This window comes from Poecilia reticulata, linkage group LG15 (genome assembly GCF_000633615.1).
Source record: "Poecilia reticulata strain Guanapo linkage group LG15, Guppy_female_1.0+MT, whole genome shotgun sequence".
Taxonomy (NCBI): Eukaryota; Metazoa; Chordata; class Actinopteri; order Cyprinodontiformes; family Poeciliidae; genus Poecilia; species Poecilia reticulata.
The window spans coordinates 1,065,909-1,081,298 of NC_024345.1; the positions used below are offsets into that span (position 1 = coordinate 1,065,909).

The 15,390-nt window shown below is 43.1% G+C and overlaps 2 protein-coding genes across 5 annotated transcripts in view; both read left to right on the forward strand.

The window, feature by feature from the left end:
• Positions 1 to 2,718, forward strand: part of LOC103476515 (ras-related protein ORAB-1) — an 11,632-nt gene extending 8,914 nt beyond the window's left edge. The window contains exons 5-6 of the mRNA XM_008428925.2: positions 97 to 228; positions 1,770 to 2,718. Of these exons, the coding sequence (XP_008427147.1) occupies positions 97 to 228; positions 1,770 to 1,970 (333 nt within the window). The 3' untranslated portion in view covers positions 1,971 to 2,718. The remainder of the gene's footprint in view (positions 1 to 96; positions 229 to 1,769) is intronic.
• A 2,903-nt stretch (positions 2,719 to 5,621) lies between these two features.
• On the forward strand, positions 5,622 to 15,324 carry hells (helicase, lymphoid specific). 4 transcript variants are annotated; one of them, XR_001777369.1, is made up of 23 exons: positions 5,622 to 6,016; positions 7,046 to 7,146; positions 7,255 to 7,370; positions 7,477 to 7,599; positions 7,698 to 7,739; positions 7,822 to 7,849; positions 7,933 to 7,997; positions 8,093 to 8,134; positions 8,694 to 8,921; positions 9,019 to 9,201; positions 9,292 to 9,435; positions 9,521 to 9,717; positions 9,803 to 10,136; positions 10,216 to 10,358; positions 10,717 to 10,864; positions 10,952 to 11,035; positions 11,192 to 11,311; positions 12,191 to 12,307; positions 12,446 to 12,605; positions 12,683 to 12,779; positions 14,666 to 14,742; positions 14,863 to 15,041; positions 15,203 to 15,324. XR_001777369.1 is itself a non-coding variant. In XM_008428922.2 (23 exons), exons 1-23 carry the CDS (start codon positions 6,009 to 6,011, stop codon positions 14,943 to 14,945), a joined length of 2,562 nt encoding a protein of 853 aa, XP_008427144.1. In that variant the 5' UTR covers positions 5,623 to 6,008; the 3' UTR covers positions 14,946 to 15,117. The 4 variants fall into 4 exon arrangements, 3 of the variants coding, with proteins under 3 accessions (XP_008427142.1, XP_008427144.1, XP_008427143.1); XM_008428922.2 differs by lacking the exon at positions 15,203 to 15,324 and having other exon boundaries at positions 5,623 to 6,016; positions 9,803 to 9,896; positions 9,975 to 10,136; positions 14,863 to 15,117; XM_008428921.2 differs by lacking the exon at positions 15,203 to 15,324 and having other exon boundaries at positions 5,624 to 6,016; positions 8,691 to 8,921; positions 9,803 to 9,896; positions 9,975 to 10,136; positions 14,863 to 15,117.
• The last annotated feature ends 66 nt before the right edge of the window (positions 15,325 to 15,390 follow it).

Here is a 15,390-nt window from a genome sequence, read left to right on the forward strand (position 1 = left end):
AGCGCGCGTTGAGCTAAACCAGTTTCTGAGCGCGCGTTGAGCTAAACCAGCCTCCACTGATGGAGTGGCCTAACGTTGATCTGCTTTGTGTCTCAGGAGTCCTTCAACAATGTCAAACAGTGGCTACAGGAGATTGACCGCTATGCCAGTGAAAATGTCAACAAGTTATTGGTTGGGAACAAGTGTGACCTGACAACAAAGAAAGTGGTGGATTATACAACAGCAAAGGTAGGTACCTCAGTACTAGTGCTTCCCAGATCTGCGCATAGATTTGGAAACTTTGTGCAAGAGTTCAAGATGCAGAGCCTCCTAGAGAAGGATGTCTTCCGCTAAACTCGTTTCTGGCTTTATTTATATTTTTGTAGCAAAATGTTGTGTTAACAGAAAATAGTAGCATCTCCAAAATATGTTGTTATGGCACCATTTCAAATCTGAATGACTGTCATGGTTTAGAGCAGGTCAAACATGTGGTGGTTGTTCAGTTTAAACTAAGTGGGCGTCTGGTGTCGTTGTGTTGACCGTCAGCATTAACAGTACTACTGTGGGAGGCCTGACATGCGACGAGCGGCGACATTTCCATCACTTCTGTTCTCAACTGGATAAACAATACCGGAACGTTGTCAATATAATGTTGCCATGAAACTGGAAGTCTGTAAGGTTCTTTGTATTGACCCTGTGCAACTGCATCACTGTAGGGGCCATGATGGATGTCAGAAATGAGGGACGGGAGTAACGCAGAGAGGGAAATTGTTTTCCCAAGTAGTTTTTGTCAGTTTAACCATGAATTCTACTCGTTTAAGTGAAGCTAATGTGAATGTAGCACACTTGGTTGGGGCTCATAGAGGGCGGTATTTACATAAGTTTGAAATGGCTAGTTTAGAAACCGATCCATGCTTCCTCTTTCCTCTACCTTCACTGCAAACCCACCGGTCATTATGATTGACAGCTGCTAATCGTATCTTTTCTCATTAAAAGTTATACAATAAAGTGACAAGTTTGGTTTTGTATGTTTAAGTCGCCGACCTCACAGTATCCTACGGCCATTTTTAAAGTGAAATCTACTAAGTAAAAGTGATGTAAGGCTACCAGATGTGTTTTTTTTTTTTGTTTTTTTTTATGGGCTTTACAAGAGCGCATTAGATGTTTTGACCACCGTCATGGTGGAGAGGGCCGAGTTCTGAAGAGCATAACGTCACGTGTGAAGAAGGGTCAGTACTGTCTGACATACAAAACCGAACATCCAGAGGGAACAGTGTGATGCAGATGGAATTTAGTCATCCACATGCAGGCTATTGATGTGAATGGAAATTATTTGGGTTGGGCAGGAGCTGGAATGTCTAGAAGGAAGCAGCAGAAGAGATAAGTGGTGGAGAAACAGGGAGGCTTCCTGGACTGTCTGGAAAAGGGTGGAGAAGTTTGGAATCTGGTTTACATGTTTGCCAGGTCTCAAATAAGATGGACATGTCAATGATCCATCAGCTGTGTTGCTGTAAAAGTTGAAAAAATGGCCAAAAGTTTCCAGAGAGCTGTGATCAGCCCCTTTCTCTCCGCCTTGCATGTTAAGGGAATGCTGTGCAGAAAGGAAGAGACGGATGGAGAACATTTTCTGTGTTGGACCAGTTTACAGCGAGCCACATGGAGATTTTAATCTACTGTATTTAGATGATGCTGTGTTTTTACAACAGCAGGTTTCTATTAAATGAAAGGCATCTGTTTCTCTCCTCCTCTCCCGATTTGCCACTTTGCTAAACCCAGCGTTGTGTTTGCAGGAGTTCGCGGACTCTCTGGGAATCCCCTTTTTGGAAACCAGCGCCAAAAACGCCACCAACGTGGAGCAGGCCTTCATGACCATGGCCGCCGAAATCAAGAAGAGGATGGGCCCCGGGGCCACGGCCGGAGGAGGAGATAAGCCCAACGTGAAGCTGACTCCAGGCACTACTGTTAAGCCTTCATCAGGAGGCTGCTGCTGAGACACGAAGCGCCACTCCCTCTCTTTACTCTGCAGGCCCCCTCCCAAGCTCCACTGTGTCCCACACAAACCCCCACAGCAGACAGGACAGCGAAGTCTCGATTCATGTGTGTGAGAACAAGATGAAGTTTGTACTGTACATACTGTAGCCGCTCTACCAAAACCAACAGAAGAATCTTTCTTGTCTTACTGTCCTGCTGTTGACTAATTAGGTTGATAGGCGATGATTCGACCGACGCCCCTTCTCAGACCGGTCAGAGACTTTCATTCGGCCCTGTGAATACAGCTTCATGAGAACACTGTGTGCATGTGCGTTTGGGTGGGTGGGTGTGCGTGTGTGTGTGTTTTCATTCCTGCAGCAGGGTTGGTAAACCAATTGGGTTCATTAAGGTTTCTGTTTCTTTCCTCTCTTTCTGTGATTGTTTCTTGTCTTACTGTCATCTTTTTATTTTCCTCAGCACCTGTCTCTGTCCCCATCTGAAGGTGTTTTCATTTTTTTTTTTCATACCAACTTCTGCTCATCATCTTCATCTCAGCTCTTCTGAAGTCTAGTGCAACATCCGTATATGTACATAAACATTATGTATATATATGTACAATTGAGTTAGCCAGTTCTCTTGTGTCTGACGCATTCCTGAATTGGTCTTTATCTCTGCATTCAATTTGTGGCTGACGACAACTGTAAGTTTCTTGCTCAACATGTAACACTTAAACGGAAAATAAAATAAATATTGTACTACCATACTGTACCTCATGGGTTGATCTTTTTTTTGATGCACACATTCTGGACCAATATGGAGTTTATGGGTTTTCCATGTACTAAGGACAACCAGTTGAGTTGTATTTTCACACATTATTCACTATCCCATTATCTAAAAGCTCTTCCGTTCAGTTGTTCGCCCGTTTGTTTATCCGTTTGTCCAGCCTCTTGTTTGTCCACCCATCCCTGAGTCGCATCATGTTGCCTTTTTGTTTATCCATTACTTTGTCCATCTGTCTGTCCATCATCGGTTCTTCTGTTTGGTTCATAACCAGACATTGAGTCTGGCTTTTCCACAAGTTCCACATTTAAGACCTGACCACTGGTAGAAAGTTCTACCATGTGTTAATGGTGAATACTTGATTTATTCACAGGAAATATATGTTTAAAATGTAGGGTTGCAGCAATAAATTGACCCCAATTTCCTTAATTTTGGGGAATCTGATCAGCAAAGGTCTCAAAAAAGCTACTTTGTCAATGTCTCTACTTAAGAAACAAATTGGTATCAATCGGGCCCTTTTAAAGATCGAGGATCAGCCGGAAAACTGCAATCGGTGCACCCCTTTTTAAAAAGAACTGTGTCTTGGGGAAATGTATGTTTACTGCCCAGACTCGCCTGCTCCCTGAGTAAAAAGCATGAGATGAACACATGCAGATTCCTTTATTTCAGAGTTGGAGAGCTGCAAAACGTTACGTTTGGTATGCCATATGTGGATAAGAATGTCAGAACAGTGCTCCATTGTTCAGCACAATAGCCAACCTCAAACTGAGAGTGCTACAGTTTGTTTCCTTCAGCTTGTTGCTGAACATAGAGTAACTTAAGACCGGGGGACTAACGTGAGAGCAGGAATATTTATATGAAATAATACGGGAGTACGGCGGGAAAGGGGGAGAAAAACGGTAGTTTAAAAACGGGAGACTTGACGGGTATGTGGAGCAGAAGACATTAACCAAAAAAAAAAAAAAAAAGACATGAAATTAAATGAAGAGGATAAATAAAAGTCATTTTGGACTGAACTGTTGGGTGTTCGGATTTAACCGGTCTTTAGTGACCTCTGCAGGCATTTAATGGAAACCGCAGCAGCACGTCGAAGAAGCTTGTTGGGAGAAATGAGGCTTGACTGAACAATAATGGAAGCATTCTTGTTCACTTCCCTGGGAGCTTCCATGAAAAACATCAAGAACAGACTGAAATATACTCTGCTGGAGGAACAAGGATGGGGCAGCAGAAGACGGGCTAATGGCCTTTTCTCCCATGAATGGTTCTCATTGTTTCAAAAAGACAGACAGGAACATTGAAGATGAGCACCACCATGAGGCATGCAGAGCCAAAGAATCCTGATCCTGTCCATTTAGAGTTGTTTCATAACCAAAGAAGTGAGCTTTCTTCTATTCTGCCAAATAAGGCTTCCATGAATACAGAGTGCGGTCAAAACGTCCCGCAGCAGGGCTGGCACAAGGCGATGCCAGTTAAGTGGCTGCTTAGGGCCCCCACACAACCAGCCCCCCCCCAAAAGAATTAAACTAGCATGATAGAATTTTTTTTTTACATTGAATAATGCAAACTAATTGCTATTACTATATTGTGTTTTTGTTTGTTTGTTTGTTTTTACAGATAATAATGATTCTCTTCTTATTGAAGGCTGCTGCCTCCGTTGGGGAAATTTATGATATTACATTTAGTGTTTATCAGTCGATGTTACTTTCAAATACGGTAGTTGAAATAAAACGGCACACTTAAGTATCACTCTGCATTCTAAAATCCAAATGTTTTTATTTTTTATCTGTTACTCCTGTGAGGTTGAAAGGAATGGTCATAATACTTGTATAATGTATGCTAATTACAAATGATCCTAATGATAGCAGGTATGTTGCACTCATAGAGTAGCTTAGGAATTGTAAATCATCTGGTGTTGATATGTTGATGTGCGGGAACCCCCAGAAAAAGCTGCCCCAAAAAGGCTTGGACCGGTCCGGTCCCACAGGATCGATTTCTACCTATTAATGAGAAGTCAAGCGCGATATAATGGAAACTGATAAAGTGCATCAGAAATGAATATTTTGGGCCTGTGTTTAGGAATCCCATCCAGGAACTCACAGGACAAGGATTTGCTCCCAGAGGATGACATCCATGGAAAAGCAGATTTCCATTAATATCTGGCCAACTTTTTATTTGGAACATCGTAAATAAAAGCTTTTGAATTTATTTAAGCACTTTATTATTATTTGTTCTTCAGTTTATTACAGAAACACGGTTTTTTTTTTAAAAAAAACGAAACAGGTCCAAGCCAAAAACACTCAATTTATTTCTCAGCCGGCTGCATATGTCCTGGCTTTTTTTCTTATTGTTTCTAACCTTCATCCTTCAGTCTTTATAGAAATAAATCGGTATTACTCCATAGATTTGGTACAGAGCTCTTTAACCACAAATCCTACTAACACAAAATAATATTTTCAGAGTTGACTAGTATTTTGGCATCTTCTTGTCCTGCAAGCATATCAATAAATCATTTTCGACATGACGCTTTCGCGGGAAAACACTTGGCTGGGGTCTTGCATTTTCCAGAAAGAGGGGAGACTCTTATTAGATTATATTTTGTCTAAAATTATATGGATATCAATTAGTGTCTGTTAAGTGCATATGCACATTTGTGTTTAATTATCTGCAAGTATTGTTTGGTAGACCTCCGACATGATCCACTGCGTAAAGACATCCTCTTGCCCTGGTTTTAGGGATAATGGTTTGGTCTCAACTGGCGGGAAATGTAGAAGCCCCGCCCTTTCGAATGTTCCACATCTCCACCCAGTGAGACAAGTTTACAGGAAAACATAATTTATTGCCTTTCACTATAAAAGCCCATGTCAGCATAACAGCTTGTTCTTCAATGTGGCGGTTTACGCGAATAATTTTATTTTGAAATTCAGTGACCGGATGCGCAGCAAATGTTTGTCGCTGCATTGTTTGGCGGACGGCATTTCTTTCGGACCAGCGGAGTGTTCGAAACCAGACAAAGTTTATTTAGCTATTTTTGTGCTTCAGAGTGGCTCTATTTGAGCAAAATTGCACATGCGTATTGTGGAAGCAGGATTATCTGTAAGATACAGTTAGCTTGACCATTCGGCAGTTTGCGACCTGGACAACATGGCTGCTTGAATAACCTGTGTGTGTAACTACGTTTGCTGGGCAGAAACTGTTCGTAAAGTTGTCTGAAAGCTGAAATTAGCCCTTTTAAAAATATTTTTATATAACTGAGCCATCTTTCTTCGTCGTGGACAACAATGAGCAGGTAAGCGAATAAAGTGTCGGCGTCTTCCTCAAAGTGTAATTTTTGTTTATTTTACATTGAAAAGAAATGTACCTACTAATAGTTGTTCATAATTAAAACGTGCTTAACGTTTATTGAGTCAGTTGAATGGATACATCGTCTATTTTAATTCAAGGGTACCAACAGCAAGTTAAGTGCATATTCAAACTAAGGAAAATAACACAAAGACACAAGAATAATGTACTATACAGAAGGGCAAATTTATGATCTAAAAATAGGATGCGCTGTTTCAAGAAAAGATGCTACTCTGTAGGATCTTTAATGTACAAAATGTGTTTTTGTGCTCAAACAACAGACTATTTAGGAGAAATGAAAAGAAAAAAGATCTGCAGGGATGTGAACACTTATAAAGTTTGTTATAAAGTCTATCAACGGGAGGAAGGATCTGTGATGAGCTCCTTTGTGCACATAGGATGCAGCAGTGTGTCACTGAAGGAGCTCTGGTTTTACAACAGCTTCATTGTCCCCACCCCAACAGTTATTCTATGCTCACATTACTGCAGTATTAACAAGGATTGCAATTAACTGTTGCATGCTAGTTTAATCACAGTTGGAACAGCTGGATTATGGGCTTTAAAGAATGTACCGTAAATAAGTAAAGTTTATTTCTAAAAACGCTGTCCAGTATCAACTACCTTGGGCCAGTGGCTGAAATTCAGACCTTGTTGTGGTAGATAAGATTGATTTCATATGGAATTATTGTCTGATCGATAAATCGACAGTTAAGAAAGTCGATTTATAGGTGCACACCGACCTGATATCGATGTTTCCCACTGGCACAACTCGGCTCTATTAAAAACTTCCAGCACTAAAGGAAATTGGAGTGTGATGGATGTTTTAAACCCAATTTTGATCCAAGAATGACATTATGCATTTGGTTCCACAGAACCATTATGCAGCTGAAAGCCTATATTTACCAAACATTTAACCACTGCATTGTTGAACCTCGCCCCCTCACTCATTACACATCTTGTGTGTTCATCTGTTCAGCATCAAGGAGGAAACTCGAAGTGTGTCCCCTCAGTGCCCCAAACCAGATGAATCTGAGGAGCCCCACGGTACGGCCATGGAGACCGCTGGGGGTCAGGCAGGTAAATCATCGTGTTGTTTTGTGAAATATGAAGTTTGATGGACTCAGCAGGTCGATTTTACTCTGAAGAAATTTACCACCAGAGGGTGTTCTGTTTTCCCATCTCCAGACGGGAGCGTGAAGTCGGAGAACATTCCCGAGGTGGTCATTACCAAGGAGATGGAGGAGGAAGAGAACCAGCTGATGGAGGAAGGGGAGCGAAAAGAGAAGGAAATGATGAAGAAGGTGCATGACTTCCTCCGCAATACAACACATCTGCTGTTACTCTGCATGTGTGTGCTGAGGAGAGTTGAGCAGCTGCTTGAAATTGTTTGTAAAAAAATGTTTAAAGGCACAGGAATCATTTAAGAGGGACTCACAGGATGTGCGCATCAAGAGACTCCAGCATCTGCTCCAGAAAAGCAACATCTACTCTAAATTCCTGCTGACAAAGATGGAGCAGCAGCAGAATGAGGTAACGTGTGTGTGTGCGTGTGAATGCGTGAGTGTGTGTGTGTGTGTGAGTCCTCTATTATTACGACCACTGGGTGCTAACGCCTGACTCTGTTTCAGGAGAAACTCAAGAAGGAGAGGCTGGAGAAAAAGGCCATGAAGGTGAGTAACTGGTGGCTGGAAATATTCAGCTTAGCAGTGACCAAACTATCTCCTCACAAACTCTGTTTGGTTTTTTGTTTAGGCTGGCAGTGGTACAGAGACCCGGACAGGTGAGCTGAACTTTTGTTCCTTCAGAGACACCATTAGAAGATGTTGAGGATCCCGACCGTTAAATTTGTTCCTCTCCGTCCAGATGCGAAGAAGAAGAAAAGGAGGAGGGATGAAGACTTTAAAATAGCTGATGTTATGACAAAAGAAGTATGTCTATTTTCTTATTCCTTGTTTTGTCCTGTTTTCCTCTTGACTTGTCGTCTGCTTCATGTGTTTCTTTGTTTTTTCTTCTCGTTTTGCAGGAAATCATGTCTCAAGCAAAGAGATCAAAAGTGGAGAAAGGGGTAAAGCTGCTTTTACTTTGACTGCTCCATCTTCTATGATTCAAACAATTTGTATTCAGGCTTTAAACGTACAAAAACCTAAATACCTCCATTTAAAAGACATCGCCAGTCTTTTCCATGACTGGTGAAGGCCAGATCCTTCATGCATCCGCGAGTCATAAATCTGATAAATCAGCCCCCATTTCCTTAAATTTGGGATCTTGGTGATTGGCCGATTCTTAATGCACGGGTCCACTGATTGGTGGCCACCAAGCCTTAAAAAGCCTGACCTGCCAATTCTGATTTGACCGTTAGCATTTTTATTTTTTGTCTGAAATGTTGCGAAATGTAGCAAGAAAGTCACTGAGTTGGCAGCAGTGAGGTGACTATTGATAACTGTAAACCTGCAGACATGGTGTCTGTCTGCATCGGTCGATCACCGATCTCCCAAAGTTCAGGAAACTGGGACGTGTCGAACTGTTCTGATGACGTGCAGGAAGACAAAAAAAGCAAAAGAATCTTCTCTCAGCGTTCAGTCTGTGTCCATCAGTTCCATCACCTCGCCGCTTTTTTCCAGAAGAATGACGCTCCGGCTCAGAAGAAACTCGACGCAGAGGATATTGAAAAAATGAGCGATTCCAACGAGGAAATCAAGAGCCGGCTGTCGGAGACGGTGCGAGAGAACGCCAAGCATCTCCTGGACCCCGACAGGAAGGTGAACGGGCAGCCTGTCCCCGTCCAGCAGCCCCAGCTGTTCACAGGCGGAGTGATGAGGTGGTACCAGATCGAAGGCGTGGAGTGGCTGAGGGTGAGCGTGGGCGGGTCTGGATGTGGCGGGGGCGGGTTTGGAATCGCTCCTGGTGCCACGCGGTTACCCAGCAGTCTCTATTCCCTCTGTGCTGCAGATGCTGTGGGAGAACGGCATCAATGGCATCCTGGCTGACGAGATGGGGCTGGGGAAGACCATACAGTGCATTGCCCACATCGCTATGATGGTAGAGAAGAAGGTGATGGGCCCCTTCCTGGTGGTGGCTCCTCTCTCCACAGTACCAAACTGGATCAGCGAGTTTAAGCGCTTTGCACCAGAGGTAACGGGACGAAGGACGGGAAGCCTCTCTGGGTCTTCCGGTGCCAGATGTAGAGCAGCAGTCTGATCTGTGTTGCGTGTTTTTCCCAAGATATCAGTGATGCTTTATCACGGCACTCCGCCAGAGAGGTCCAAGCTGCTGAAGCAGGTCCGCAGGGCTCAGGGGCCCCTCAACATGTTTCCTGTTGTCATCACTTCCTTCGAGATCTCCATGATTGACAGAAAGTTTCTGCAGGTAAGACCTTCACGCTAGAATCACCTGCTGGATGTCGGAAGCATTAGTGAAGACAGAATTTAAGAATCCCTGCTTTCTGCCTCAGCATGTCCAGTGGAAGTACCTGATAGTGGACGAGGGCCACAGGATCAAGAACCTCAACTGTCGGCTGGTGCGCGAGCTGAAAATGCTGCCCACCGACAATAAGCTGCTGCTGACTGGTACACCGCTGCAGAACAACCTGGCTGAGCTCTGGTCCCTCCTCAACTTCCTCCTCCCAGAGGTCTTTGATGACCTGAAGAGGTGATTATAGATCTGGATGTCTAGAGCTGGGTGTAGAGTCCCTCTCAGCATGAGCAGCTTGTTTTTCTGTCCTGTTTTTGACCAGCTTTGAGTCCTGGTTTGACATCAACTCCCTTGGTGAGGGTGATGACGTGGTAGTGGCAGAACGGGAGCAGAACATCCTGAGCATGCTGCACCAGGTGAGACGGGGCGAGAGAGAAGAAGAAGGGGGGCAAAGGAAGGCGTATCCTTCATCGTTTCCATGTTTTCTGTCTCAGATTCTGACTCCATTCCTCCTGAGGAGGCTGAAGACAGATGTGACTCTTGAGGTTCCTCCCAAGAAGGAGATCATAGTGTACGCCCCCCTGACCACCAAGCAGGAGACCCTTTACAGCGCAGTTGTCAACAAGACCATAGAGAAGGTTCTGGGAAAGGAGAAGGTAAGGGCTGCTGACAGCTCTGGATTTCTCCACCAATAAAAGCTTCCAGTGTCGGGAATTATCTGTTTTTTCCTGTCAGAAAGAGGCTCCTGTGCCGGTGACACCAGATGGCAGACCAAAACGTCGCACCCGTAGATCGGTGGACTACAGTGAGACAGAGAGCGACAAACAGGAGGCCCTGATGAAGTACCTGGAGAGAGTCCGTAAGGAGGCCGAGAACAGGTCAGGAACTGTCTGACAGGGTTTCCGTCCGTCATGGTGCATTGACAGTCCGTCATGGTGCATTGACAGATCAAGAGTCGTAGTTGCAAAGGATCAATATTGGCTGTAAACATTGGCAGTTCTAAGCGTTTCTAGTTGGCCTCTCAAGCTTTACGGATCTTGAGGCTCCGTAAAACAGATTTTAGCTGTTGGCAGGCGGCTGTGGTTCCTAACCTGCCGATCTGCTGTTCCCTGACAGCAGAAGTTTTGGATGACATAGTCAGCTGTTGTCGAGGCGATCTGCAGAATGTTCCAGATTCGTTGCGTACAACATAAGCTGAACTTGAGCTCTGGGTTTCATTTCTCTGAACCTCCTCAGCCCCTCGCCACCGGTGCTGGACATTTCCACCCCGCCGGACGCTGACATCACGTTGAAGTTGCAGAGCGTGCTGATGCTGCTGAAGAGGTGCTGTAACCACCCGTACCTGGTGGAGTACCCCCTGGACCCAGTTACACAGCAGTTTAAGGTGACCTCTCTGGGATTTCTCTTGTAGCCCGCTGAGCCGCAGACCAAAGTTTGGAGAGATTAAAGATGGTTTTAACTTTCTCTGCAGATTGATGAGCAGCTGGTTCAGACCTCAGGAAAGTTTCTCATACTGGACAGGCTGCTGCCTGCTCTGAAGAACAGAGGACACAAGGTAGTCATGTTTCTAGAAAACGTCAAATGTTAACAGCTTGTTCTGCCTGTAGGTTCTCTTCCCACGTTGTCCCAGCCCTGTGTGGAGGCAGCAGAATCTCATGTTTATTCTCTGATCTTCATTCAGTTCTGATCGTTGTGCTTGCTCCACTGTTAGGTTCTGATCTTCAGCCAGATGACGTCCATCTTGGATATTCTGATGGACTATTGCTACCTCCGAGATTTCCGATACAGCCGGTTAGATGGCAGCATGTCGTACACAAAAAGAGATGAGAACGTAGGTTTGAAATGATGTAGAACCATTGATTTTATTATAGTTCTAAAAGGCAACAAGGTTTCCTCTCCCAGAAACGGAGTGACGATTTTAGGACTGACTGGGGCTACAATGCAGTGCTTTTCAAAACTATTCACACCCTGTTATTTTTTTATTGTCAGTTAATGTGACCGACTTGAATACTTCTAGATAAAACATTTCTCAAATAATTCAATCAGTTTTTACGAAAAGTTGAACCACAGCGCTGTTATTTGTGAAACCTGAATAGCACAAATGTGAATCTTTGTCTTCAGTATATATTACATGGTTTTTAGGTTAATAAATTTGGACAGAATTAGGGGTGGGTGATATTGCTAAAAAAAAAATCTGATCACAATATGTTTTTGTTTAGATACAACTGTAATAATGTCACAGATGTTATTACAGAATTTATGTGCTTTTTTTTTTTTTGTCCAATGTGACTTCAAAACAAGTTTTTAAAAATGTATTTATATATAAAACATGTAGTGTGTCAAAGGAAATATAAGCCAGATGTCACTTAGGAGTGCATGTGTGATGAATCTCTGCAGCTCCTCCAGAGTTTCCTTGGTTCTCTAATTAATGCTGTTTGCCCAGACTGTCTCTTCAGGTTGACGTGTATCTCTGGATAGGACTGCAGACTGGTGTCTTGTTTTTATTTTATTATTTTTAATAACTTCACACTTCTGTCACTTTGTGTGGATCAGTCTCATGAAAAACCAATAAAATTAAGGTTGCCATGTGGCAGAGAGCTGTGAATTGAATTATGGCATTAAATGGAATGTGTGCTGCTGCTCTCCATCAGGTCTTTTAAAATCAGACAATGATATTTGCTGTCTAACATGATCTCCTTTTCTCTTCCAGATCAAAAAGTTTTTCAATGACCCAGAGGTGTTCATCTTTCTGCTGAGTACCAGGGCAGGAGGACTTGGAATCAACTTGACAGCAGCTGACACAGTTATCATCTTTGACAGTGATTGGGTAGGTTGGAAGAACGAGCTAAAATCTCTTGTACTCTAGTTTTTAGTTTCCTCATCTTGTTTCCTTTTAATTTGGGAGCAAACCAAAAGGCCAGAACTCTAAGGCTGGCTTCTGATTCCCTTTCCCTTCCTGCTTTAGAACCCTCAGGCGGACCTGCAGGCTCAGGACCGCTGCCACCGCATTGGACAAACCAAACCCGTTGTGGTGTACCGGCTAGTGACGGCTAACACCGTTGACCAGAAGATTCTGGAGCGAGCGACGGCCAAGAGGAAGCTGGAACAGATGGTTATCCACAAGAGTAAGCATCATCACGGATACCTCGCCGCTCATCGCTGACCTTCCCTGACCTCACTTTGGTGCTGCTCTTTTTCTCAGAAAAGTTCAAAGGTGGGAAGGCAGAGCTGAATCAAAGCAAGAGCTGCATCGATCTGGACGAGCTGCGGGACCTGCTGCAGGCCAGAGGTCCTGAGAAGTAAGACGACTGCACCAACGCAACACAGTGCAACGCAACGCAACTAGGCCTGTCACTATAACAAATATTCCTGGATGATAAATTGTCCCAGAAGTTATTCCGATAAATGATAATATTGTTGTGTTGAAACCATGTTCAATTAATAATAATGCAAGAACACATTCTTACAGATCAATAAACTTCAAATTCTGATGAACATTTTACACTGGAACTGGAAGACATTTTAAATATCCACAAAAAATAAACAAAAAAATAAAATGAAACTGTCTTTCAAAATAAGAGCTGGTCGAGACCAAAGCACCAGACTGAAGACTTTTATCATCCAGTTTTTGGTAGAAAAAGAAAAACAATAAATTATGCAGGTGAAAATGACTGAGTTTGTTTTAATTTATCATGCAATTAATTGATTTATTGATTATTGTGACAGGCCTAAGTGCAACGCAACATGGCACAGCACAGTGCAACACAACTCAACACTGCAACACAGCATTGCACGGCGCAACGCGGTGCAGCGCTCGGCATGCAGTCACGATAGGCCTGTCACGATAAACGATAAATCAATTAATCGCACAATAAATTAAACCTATGGACCTCATTTTAATTATCGGCTTTATCGTTTCTTCCTGCCTTTTTTCTTTCTATTGATGACACTGAATGAAAAAAGGCTCAACTCCAGTGGTCTCCACTGACCCTCCCTTCCCATTTCCTTAGTATAATGTCCAGCGCACACTACAGGAGTTGTTGGCCGACTGTCGGTTCACTTTCAAAACCTGAAACACATTAGCCGACAGATATCCTATGTATAATGGTTCAATTGGGTTCGTCATGCCGTGTGGTGTCCAGCCACATGGGCACAAAATAATGGCTACAAGTCCAGTTAACTAATTTYAAAATCRGRCAYTAATCAATGCTTTACTAGAATCTACCTGTGATGTATGTGGCTAGAGTCAGCGTAAAGTCCTGACTGAATGAAAATCATTATAACCTATTTATGTCACAGCTGAAAACATACCGGGTTTATCAACTGCAGTAGCAATTTGGCTCCAACTCCTCGTCTTATCATTTCTATATTCTTTGCATGAAATGTTGAATTAAATATTGATGTCGTTTCCACATACCATCTCCGATGTCCGGTGGACTTCGGGTTGCGCCGTGTCAGCTGTTTGAGATTCCCCTCGTAATTTCTCCTTAGAAAGCAGGAGGAGAATCCGCGCTTTCTGATTGGCTACCTGTCACATTCAACAGGCTGCGTTAAGCTCCCAGTCGGGGACAACCCCTGATTTAGATCGGAGCGCCCACAACCGACGATCTACCGTCACACACCACACACTACAGGATGATCGGTTACGAAATCATCAGCGACAATCTTGGAACACCCAATGTTCTAAGATTATTGTAAGGGGAAAATAGGGCCAAAAAAATCGTGTAGTGTGTGAACTACTGCGTCAGAATGTGCCCATCTTCTCTATTTAAATCTAGTGATTACTGAAGGCCAATATAGTATACAGACTTCATAAACTGCACTCTTTTGGTTGAATGCAGTATTTATTTCCACTTTGCCTTTATGTTGTTTAGTTTTTATTCAAGTACGTTTTTTGTTAATGGAAACTGAACATCCATTTTATTTTTGTTTTTGGTTGTTTTGTTAATTTAGTTTATCAGTTCCAGTGTTATGTGTTCTTTTGAAAACAAAGTGTATCTATCAGGAAATTGCATGTAGTCATTTCCATTAAATCAGTGTCAACTGGTCTTGAAACAATATTATCGTTTATCGCAATCATTTTTTAGACAATCGCTCAGCAAAATTTGTTATTGTGACAGGCCTAGCGGTCACTACAACTAGCTCTTTAACCCGGGAACCCTTGGTGTGTGTTTGTTCAAATTAGGGAGGTGAAATCCTCACAGGGAATGGTGATCAGTGACAAGGATCTGGAGATCCTGCTGGATCGCAGCGACTTGCTGGGTGAGGATCAACCTCGCTCTGGTTTTCAGGATAAATTTCTGCACGCCTCCTGACATCTACATCAGACAGAGACCTGTGTTTTTTGTTGTTGTTTTTTTTACTGTAACTTGTCGTTTCCAGATAACAGGAGGAGCATGAAGGAAAAAGTGGGAGTCTTCAGAGTGATCGACGCCAAAGAGTCATCAGAGATCACACTGACCTGAGGGCCGTTCGACGTCCAGGCCGCTGCCACCTTGACGAAGACCACCACGACATTCTCAGATGATCTGGAAGCTGCTGTTTCGTTCTGTTGAGTTGCTGTAAGAATGCTTGTTTGTCAGTAAAATGTTATAAAGAGATTGTGATATTAAAAATGTAAGAAGACATTTAAAGGAATTTTCTCATGTTTGTTTTTTGTTTGTTCCATTTTCATGTTGTGACCCTGTTGGTGATTCCTAATGTGGAAATTTAATAAAAGCAGAAGGTACCTGCTTCCCCACCGTCAATAATGAGCCACATGGTAACCAGATGCTGCAGGGTCAGAGGCCAGAGGGCGTGTCCCTTGGATCAGAATGATGCCAACGATTCAGTCTGGTGGTTCAGTGAAAGAAATTAGAATATCTTGGAAAAAGTAAAATATTTTACTATCGTTCATTCATTATATATATA

What these genes read in the sequence shown, in the direction of transcription:
- hells (XM_008428920.2), top strand. An exon ending in TTAAGCGCTTTGCACCAGAG is followed by an intron (nt 9,202 to 9,291) that starts GTAACGGGACGA and finishes GTTTTTCCCAAG; the next exon opens with ATATCAGTGATGCTTTATCA. An exon ending in CAGGCCAGAGGTCCTGAGAA is followed by an intron (nt 12,780 to 14,665) that starts GTAAGACGACTG and finishes TGTTCAAATTAG; the next exon opens with GGAGGTGAAATCCTCACAGG.